The 10,181-nt window shown below is 37.6% G+C and overlaps 1 protein-coding gene across 1 annotated transcript; it reads left to right on the top strand.

Moving 5' to 3' along the window:
• Positions 1 to 364: 364 nt before the first annotated feature.
• STEAP1 (STEAP family member 1) lies at positions 365 to 6,413 on the top strand (the record flags this gene model as incomplete). Its single annotated transcript, XM_080609579.1, has 4 exons — positions 365 to 750; positions 2,233 to 2,745; positions 4,204 to 4,368; positions 6,156 to 6,413. Exons 1-4 carry the CDS (start codon positions 658 to 660, stop codon positions 6,411 to 6,413), a joined length of 1,029 nt encoding a protein of 342 aa, XP_080465705.1. The 5' UTR covers positions 365 to 657.
• Between the last annotated feature and the right edge of the window lie 3,768 nt (positions 6,414 to 10,181).

Raw genomic sequence — 10,181 nt, 5'->3', positions numbered from 1 at the left:
TTTTTTTTTTTTTTTCCCTGCCTTCTGATTTCTTGTAATCCTCAATAGCTTAGAACCATTTCTGCTGGTACTTGTGGGTGATGAGTACTGCCAGTATACCTTGAAACACCATGAGCAAAGCTCCAGCTGGAATTTCCTGACAGTCTCGAAGGAAGAATATACCTTTAAAGCCACCGAGTGACTGTCAGGTATACCAATCCTAAAACCTAAAAAACATTAGGAACAACACATTTGCATGGGCTTCTTGGATCAACAAGTCTCATGAACTTACCAAAAATCCATCTTCATAACATTTTACATGTTATTTCCATAAGCTGTTTCACACTTATTTGCTATCATTTAAAAGCTTTCAGCCTGAGTTAATGCCTTCACTCCACTGGTGACATGGGCATTTAGCTTAACTATTATTTTTCATCGGTGATTTTGTTCTGTTGATTCATACCCTCTCAGTCTCTGCTTTACTGAAAAAAACAAGCAAGCTTTTCTGTTACCTTTTCAGAAGACAGACTTTCCCTAGATTATCATATCTTCTCCAGTATCTGTGGGTGGAGGAGAGAGAAGAAAACATTTGGAGGGAAAATAGGCCTCAAAGTTCAAGTTCAGGGCTTTTCAAAACCTATTTTACATTCTGTGTTTGCTTTGCAGGGAATTTCCATAATGGAGAAGAAGGAAAGTGATAAACATGCCATTGATCAGAATGCAAGTCAGAACATCATGCCGAGAAGAAATGCAGGAAACTTTGGCAATTCGGTAATGTTTCTGTAAAAAAATAGTAAATAAATAAAAAAGTAAAAAGAAATAAAAACCTGGGTAAAAGTTTAAAAAGCTGCGAAAACAGATGAAGTTCTATAAACAAAGCAGCTCAAATGTCACCCAGAATATTGCAGTCTTTCATGTGATTTTGTCCATCGAGGCTGCCTCATCTCCAACTGGGATTTTTACAAGATAGCAGTGCACATTTTTTACCTTTCTGTTAAAACAAAACACCTGTGTTTCTCCAAAGATGAACACAAGACTCACACCTACCTAGCCTTACCTTATTTACAAGTAGTAACTTGTTTGAATTGACCCCTTGATCAGGTTCAGTATGATATCTGATTCTTGAGCATAAAGGCAGATAATGTTGCTGAGATAGGAAGATCTCTTGTGTCTTAGCAGGATGCTAATTTACAGCTTCCAAGCTACTATTTGTCTTTCTCAAAACGGACTGCGCCGTTTCACTTCTGGAGGTCTGGACATCTGCTACATTAGCCATTCTAAAGCTGTGCCATTGCATCATTAGTTCAGTTTTACTTTATATTTCACAAGAATATTAAAGGACTTACCTGTTTATTACCTAATGTTATCAGTTCTCCACCTCTGGTCAGCTCTCTGATGCATCAAGTGCAATGTCCTGCTGTCGATACACGTGTTTTCATTTTGTATGTGGTCATATACCTCTTCCATGAATATTTAATCTTCCATGAATCATTTATCACCATGTAATACAGTTTATAGTATTACTCCAAAATTTTGTACTAGTTTAGCCCCTTCTGAAGTCTGTGATAATTCTGCCAAGATCTGTGAGACTAGAATCAAGGCATGCCTATTTGGCAGCAGAAAAATCAACTTTTTAAACTGAAGTGACTCAGTTTCAGAAGGTTTTATAAAAGTTAAGAAGACTTTGTGAAGGAGAGGAAGAAGACCACAGGACTTGATGCTAGGGTTGACCAATGTGCAGCTTGCCTAATATGCTGGATCCCAAATATTTCTATTTACATCTGTATTCCCCAATTAAATGTCATGAAAATAGCAGTGACTGAGTAAAATATTTTAATGTCTTGACTCTGGATGCTGTGATTTTCATATTATTTGGGCTACATCATTAAGTCTGTAGCTGAAATTTGACATTTGAAATCTGTAGCTCATATCATAAGAAGCTGTAATGATGCTTCACATAATGTAATCCATCTTCCCTTGTGGTGTAGCTAACTTCCTGAAAATTAAAATCTGTTTTGAAATGGCCACAGATAATGAATGAAGAATGAGAAATCTATGTTAAAAGTGCCTGGGTTAACTACTGACTATGTTTAAAATGCTATGTTTTCAAACTACCTTGTTTATAATAGTGTGTATGTTTTGTATATGGTTTCAGTGCAGTACAGCATAAAAGCTACAATGGCAAATACTGCCATTAGTGAAGTTTCAACCTTCTCTTAAACTCACTTGGTATTTCCTTTCTGTCCTTTCCAGAATGTGGATATGCAAGTCACCAATCCATCAGAAGCAGCTGCACTTTTTAATTTACATCGAACACACCATTTTAGTGAGTTTGAACACTCTTCAGAAGGACACTGCAAGCAGGATCTGTTCCCCAAGTGGCACTTACCAATGAAGATAGCATCCGTGCTCTCATTATTAACATTTATTTACACTTCTATGAGAGATGTCATATATCCTTTTATAACCAAAAAGGAAAATGTTTTCTATAAAATTCCGATCCTTGTCATAAACAAAGTTTTACCAGTGGTTTCAATTACTCTTTTAGCACTAGTATATTTACCAGGAATATTAGCTGCTGGTTTCCAGTTGTACTTTGGCACCAAGTATAAAAGGTTTCCTCAGTGGCTGGATAGATGGATGTTATCAAGAAAGCAATTTGGACTTCTCAGTTTCTTCTTCGCTACAATGCACGCCTGCTATAGCCTATGCTATCCAATGAGAAGATCATACAGATACAAGCTGCTGAACTGGGCATTCCAGCAGGTATGACGGGTATGCAGACAGAATTATTCAGAAAAAAGCTGTATTCAGAAAATCCTTGGTTTGATTATTTAAGCAAATCTGGATGGGGGGAAAGACGTTTTCACTGCCTTCTGTTGATTTTGAAGCAGATCCCTATAGAGCACTGTTAAGGAATGGAGCAGGACCTAGTTGTTAAAGCATGTAATAGAGAGTCAAGAGTCAATACAGCTTTGCCAGTGTGTATTAAATAAGTCATTTTCTTCATTTGGGATTTTTTAGCTCTGCAAAATGCACATAATTATACCTGCCTCACAGGAACATGTAAGTCTTTGGCACACTATCAGTGTGGATTAACCTTCTCTGCCCAGGTGGAATCTATCTACAAAAACCAAGCGCGCACTATTTTTAGACGTCTTCTTTCTAACATGAATTAGCCAGCAATGAAGGAGGGCTGAGCTAAATCATAATAATCTGTATTTGCCGCAAACTAATTTTGTGAACACTGATGGCTCTACAATTGGGATGATGCACACTAACCTGTTAAAAGGTAGAATTTCAATCATACTTCTGAGCCATAGACAATAATTGGCTTGGAAAGCTCTCCAAGATCCTCTGTGAGTACAAGGACTATTCAAATATAAGGTATAGACTGCACATGTACATTTTATTACCCCCGAAGTCTAATCTAGAGTTTTATTTAAAGGCATAGTATGATGTTAGCAGCTACTTACGAATTCTGTGAACAGTTGGAACAGTAAAACCTGTTGAAAACTGAAATCAGCCTTACTGGTAATCTGATTTGAATGGATTGCCAGAAATTTCATTGAGATTCTAGTCTTCAAGATGCAGAAATTATCATATTTGGGGCATATTACACCATGGTGAGCACCAGCAGCATCAAAGGGCTGTTGCAAGTCATCATAAATAAGAGAAGCTTTCACATCAGTTTATTAAAATCACAACCTTTTCATCCATACCAACTGTTGTATTCAGTGAAGTTGAACGTACCAAGTTGTTAAGTTGTTTTTAAACAAATAGAGCTAAACAACTATCTTGGCAGGATACCATCATTAAGAATGCCTGCTGAATTAGTTCCCTAAAATAGTGCTATTAATATATTTCCTGTTGTTATAAGCTCTCAGATAGGGTATTTAGCAATAGACAGAATTTTTTTGTCAAAGAGTAAGATTTCTCCTGCTGTGAAGGCAGGCTAACAGGCCTCAGAACCAGTCTCTCCTAGGCCAAGACGCTGATGAAGTCTAAATTCTTCTGATTTAAAGTCCAACTTTGCTTTACCCATAACCACAGTGGAGACTCTGTCATCAGAATTAAATAGCAGTTACATTCAGAAACATTCAAGCAAACAAAAATACTGTGTTTGTTGGCTTATTTCCTGAATACTATGGTGAAAATAGGTATATTTCACACAAACGGCAGAGTATGCCGTCTTTCATGTTAAATATGGTGTTTGTTTGGCAGGTAAAACAAAAAAAAGAAAATGCCTGGATTGAACATGATGTTTGGAGAATGGAGATTTATGTGTCTCTAGGAATTCTGGGACTTGCTTTGCTGGCCTTGTTGGCAATAACATCAATTCCATCTGTTAGTCACTCTTTGACCTGGAGAGAATTCCACTACATTCAGGTATGCATAAATGTCATTATTGCATGTCATTAGTCCTCCCTTGTAGGACTGCATGTTATCAGCTAAGACCATTAGGAGTTAGAAATATCAGACACAGAGAAGTTGGAGAAACCAGCCTAAGAGTTTGTTTCGTACTCTGTCAGTTGCTTTGCAAGAAATGTTTATTTCATCTGTTACTTTGTCAGGAGAAAAGACTGTCAGGTTCAGGGTATAAAATGGGAAGAAAGACAACTCCAAACCACTTCTTTGCTCCTCTGACTTCGTGACAAGCAGCAGTTGTCCCTTCAGGACACATTCTTAGGTCAAAGACGTCTGGTGCTGAAGGCACTTATGTCACCTTCTGAGTATCTTATGTTTCAGGAATGCCCTATGTCCTGCTGAATTGGAAGTAGGTGGTATTGAACCAGCCAATGCCGTTCCTACATAACACAGTGCATAAGGAGAAATGCTTGTTGCTCCCTTGGAGCTACTTTGGCAATTCTTTACTGTCTGAGCAGTACCAGGTGACTAGAAAGTCCACAGGAAGACTTCTGCTCAATAATATATGCAAAGATTTTCCATTAGCTTCATAACCCCCTCCAAAAGGTATATCCTGAAAAGGAGACATCCTAGAACAGATACATAATCAAATGCAGCCAGTCCTTAGTTTGCTACAGACGTGCTTGTTTTGTTCACCTAAGTATCTCGTTTGCTTTTAGTTATCCTGTATCATACACAGTAATAGTAAGGGGTGGTTCTGCTGGCATCAGTATGATCACACTAAAGTTAAGCAAGTGTTGAATTAAGTCCCTGAACACCAAAATCTTAAAATTCAATAACTTAATAATTACCTGACGTTTGAAAATTTGATCTGAATTTGAAAAGTAGCTCTGAAATAACACACCTTCCAGCGATTACTGATCTGAGATTCTGCCCACTCTGTGAAGTACATAATTTGTAAAGAAAGTTTTCAGCTCTACAGAGAATATATATGGACAGATCTAGGAGAGAGTCTCTGGATGCATGACTGCTTTCAGAACTAAAGTAATATGGTGAAGAAACCCAGAAGAGTAATACTACTATATTAGATTTGTTTTATAAACAAATAAACTTATACTTGAAAATCAGATTCTGTAGATTTAGCAGTTGGAAAGGCAGTGTTTGTCTTCACTGATGGGTAATTCCATTTTTCCAACAATATCAAGAGTCTTATGCAGCAAGAATCTCAAAATTACTAGTAACTCTAGCATAAAAAATCCTGTACTCCTGTATTTCATAGACATCCTAAGCCAAATTTTTCACTATAATGGAATGAAAGACTTCAGTTTCCTGTAGTTGTGCATTGGCTTTTGTCACAGTACTAGACTTACTAGAGTTTCTGATATTAATTTACCTTAAAATTTTTCTTTGCAAATAATCAATTAAACCACTTATAAATCTGCTTTACTCACAATAATTTATCAAAGAAATGAAGTAATTTGGGATACAGTTGACATCTACAAATTGAGATATTGAGAAGTAACCCTTTTTCAGAAATAGCCTGTAATCTGTAATCTCTCCTGTGTTTTAGCTAAGTATCATAGCAGTGCATGAAATATGTACCCCATCTGTTTTCTCTTATAGTGGCATAGAGGGGTATAGTTGGATTCTTGAATTATAGTTCTTAAATTTTAGTTTAAAGCCAACAGTCTCTTTTCTTTGACTTATGTGTGTTGGTTGAGGCCCCTCCTGATTTCCATGTTTGCTTAACAAAGTACTTTTTTTGCAAAGTTGGAAAAAACAGCTTACTATTTTCTCTCTCTTTTCAGAGCAAGATGGGATATTTAGCTCTGCTGCTGTGTACTGTTCACACACTGGTGTTTGCTTGGAATAAGTGGGTTGATGTAAATCAATTTATTTGGTATACACCACCTTCATTTATGGTAGCAGTTTTTCTTCCTATTGTAGTTCTGCTTTGCAAATGCATACTACTCCTGCCATGTTTTAAGAAAAAGATAAAGAAGATCAGATGTGGTTGGGAAGATAACACACAAACCAATCAAACCAGTGTAACTTCCAGACTGTAGCTTAAATATGGACATTTCCTTTCTATGTATGAAAATCTGCTCAAGGCCATGAAATGTTGACCTGCAAGCTCTGTTGTCACATTTTCCATAGACGTTTCTTTCTCACTTTTCATTTCAACTTCAGGAGTATGGAATACTTGATGCAGTTTGAACTTTTTCTAAGACAAAAAGTGGAAACGTTCATTTTACACTCTATTCATTGTTATGGTATCTGATCATTTATTTCTTCTGACTCACTCCTTGTAAAATCCAAGGTCTTCATTGTCTCAATCCTAATTCTTTAAAAGGCAAAAGCAATCATAAAGCATTGTTACAGATGACCACAGAAAGTCAATAAATAATTACACCACAAAATGCAGGAATGCTTCCCCCAGCCGTGTTTGTTTGCTCCTTTGTTAAATCTCCAGATTACAATGGGACAACAACTAGAGTATTTATCATCCCATTCCCCCTTATTGACTGCATCCTGTGTTTCATTCTGCAGATTGGGGACCTTGGCACATGAACCAGACAGAAGTGGTGTATTCCCGACACGCCTTGAATTCAGGCAATTGGGCAAGCAGAATTGCAGGGAACTTTACAAATTAAATCTCTCCTGAGGCTTGGGCACAGTCTGAAAAAAGATGGAGATCTGAGTCTAAAAACTAGGTGTGTCTGTTTTCTTAAAACCATAAAACATTTCCCATTTTTTATTCCATGAACATGTCCTTTTGTTTCTGATGCTGGAAATTTTCCATGCCTTTGACCTAAGCCTCCAGTACTTGACATGTGCTAAGCTTTATTTGCACAAATTATTCCAGTGGGATAACTCACGTCAGGTAAATGTGTTTTACTGTTTACTCTAGGGACAGCACAATTGTGTGACTGGAAGAAAAACATTAAAAATAGACATTTTAATTTTGACATTGATTTGGTGAGATTTTCATGTAAAGTGGCTTCTGAATGCATTTGCTTTTACAAGAATTTTCACATAAACTATTTAAACCTCACTTTCCTTATGTTGCACAGGTCCGGCTGAAAGTTTTAAATGAATAATTCATTTCTTAGTATCTATTTTTAAATATGTTATGCAGTAGTTAATATTTTCACCCAGCATCAGGAACATTTCTACCACTCTCCCTGAATGAGTTGGCTAGGACATGGACTGATGATGCCACCTGTTGCTGGGATCATCTGAATGATGAATTGTAATTGGTAATGGCTCTAGTAATAAAACAAACAAGAAAACAATGTATGTGTAAAAAAAATACGTAATATATGGTGCTAATGATTCTGCAGCTAATGATTCGGTTGTACATTTGCGGACTTGGTACACCGAGCCTAAATAGCAGCCAAATTAAGTAGCTACAGGGGTACCACATTTTGTATTTTCCTGGTTATAACTCCATTCAACTTAAAAGTTGGCTATGTTATTTGCACTTAATGCACTACTGTGAAAATAACTTGGGACATGGTGGCCTGTATAGACTGAAATGAATGGCATTGTGTATCAAATCAGTAATGCATGAAGGAAGCAAACACTCTGTAAAACACAGGAAGCTAGTCTGCAATGTGAATCTAAGAAATTTCTAACAGAACAGGAAAAGTGTGGTTGTCAATGCACTAGAATTTACATTTGTAGAAATAAAATAAATATTTTAGAAGTCATATGAGAGATGAAGAATAATGTTTGCCAAAGGTTTATTCAGAATATTACCTGCACTTTGATGTCAGAAGTCATATGAAAATAATAAAATCATTTTTTTAGTGGAACATGCTGAGGCAAGTGCAATGATAATCCCTTTGTCTTCTGCATTGTCCACTAGCTACTCATAGAGTGTGCTCAAACTTACTACTTAGGACAAAGCTGAGACTGTAAGTATTCCAAGCAACTCCTGTATACATCCATTGAAAAGAATGGTGTTTGGTTTTATCAAAATATGTACTAAATTCTATTAAATAGTGCTCTCCCAAAACAACCCTACTGCTTCCTTACTTAGAAAAGCTGGAGAATTAAATTCAATCTCCAGCTTTGTTAAATTCTGGTCAAATAGTTGGACTAATTATTTACAGCTGGTCAGAGAAGCCACTCGTTTGACACAAAGAAATATGAACAGCCTCAGGTCTAACAAAGCATGTGGCACAAAGAGCAGAATTTGACCCTTGGTAACTGGAAAGGGGAGAATGAAGACAATCCTTGGAAGAAGCCATTCAAAGCTATTCATATGGCATGTGTAAAATAAAATCAAGGCAAATTGATATGCATATGCATGTAGACAGCAAAATAGTTCAATGTTTTGCAATGCCTGTACAAAGCCAGCAAAGGACTTCAGTTGTTACATGTCTCTGATGTATTTACAGCAGAGATACAAAATTTAAACCCTAGGATACACTTATAAATTATTGAAGGAACTTGAGGAATTTTATGACAAGTTTACCTGGGTAGCCAGATTCTAGAATACTATTCCTGAGAAGTGGTAACAACAATCAGTGCCCAGGAAGCTACAGCCAGGGCTGTGCTGGCGATGGCTTATTGCAAATTCCTATTGACAGCAGCATTTACTGTAAACAGTCCCTCCCTTTGGCCACTCTTCTCTGTTCTCTCAGTTCTGCAAGTTTTTAAAGCTGTGAAGTTCATCAGGCAAGGGAATTGAATCCAGTTGAAAATGAATGCAAAGAAAAGAATGATTGAGCCAGATCCACGCACTGGTCTGATTCACCTGACAGGCGTGCACACATGCCAGCAGGACAAGAAAAGGAATGGTTGCAAGTGCTCCTGAAATTCAAAATTTCAGCTATTTCATCCTGTTTCAGTAGAAAGAATGTTTCATTGCTTCACTTATTTGTCATGTCCTTAGTTTTCCATGAATCAGTAGGCAAAAATGTGTTCTAGAAATTGTAACTGAAAAACATACAAAACTGATTGACCTCTACATGACTGTGCACTGTATGGCTTCATCTGTAGAGATGATAATCTCACATATTCCTTCTTTTCTGCTACATCCCTAGTTTCTATTGGTGTCCCTTGATAACATGAAAGGTTATGTTAACCATTTTTGAAATTCAGACTAATTTCATTTAAGCTGATTTTCTTAAAATGACATTAAATTAATAACTTAGAACAACAAAACAAAAACAGATTCTTGAAAACATGCTGAATCCACCCCTGGAGAATGTAGTCTGCTGTAGTCAGTGTAAGTGTGTCCTGGTTTAGCAGTAGCAGTCATTTTTTCTCCTTCTTAGTAGCTGGTGCAGCACCGTGGTTTTGACTTTCGGCCTGGGAACAGAGTCTGACCAAGGACTTTGTGAGAGTCTCATGCTCCGCCAGGGAGGAGGGGAAGCTGGGAGGAAGCAGGGACAGGACACCTGACCCAAACTAGCCAAAGAGGTATTCCATACCACAGCACATCATGCCCAGGATGTAACTGAGAGTTACCCCCGAAGAGCGGGCACACTGCTGGGTGGGGGGCGAGGTATTAGTACCGGTTGGCAGGTGGTGAGGTGTTGTATTCTCTTCCCTTGTTGTTTCCTTTGTCATTATTATAATTGGTGGTAGCAGTAGTGATTTGTGTTACTAAACTTTTCTTATCTCAACCCGTGGGAGTTGCATTCTTTTGATTCTCCTCCCCGTCCCTCCAGGAGTGGGGGGAAGAAAGGGGCCGGGGGGGGGAAGTAGACTGCATGGTTCTAATTTACGGCCTGGGCTTAAACCACAACAGTTCTTTTTGGCGCCCAACGTGGGGCACGAAGGGTTGAGATAACAACAGATCTGACAGAGGCACAATGTTG

The sequence above is a fragment of the Psittacula echo genome (genome assembly GCF_963264785.1).
Source record: "Psittacula echo genome assembly, chromosome: 2".
Taxonomy (NCBI): domain Eukaryota; kingdom Metazoa; phylum Chordata; class Aves; order Psittaciformes; family Psittacidae; genus Psittacula; species Psittacula echo.
Note: the sequence above shows the minus strand (reverse complement) of the source record. Positions and strands in the feature narration are given on the sequence as shown.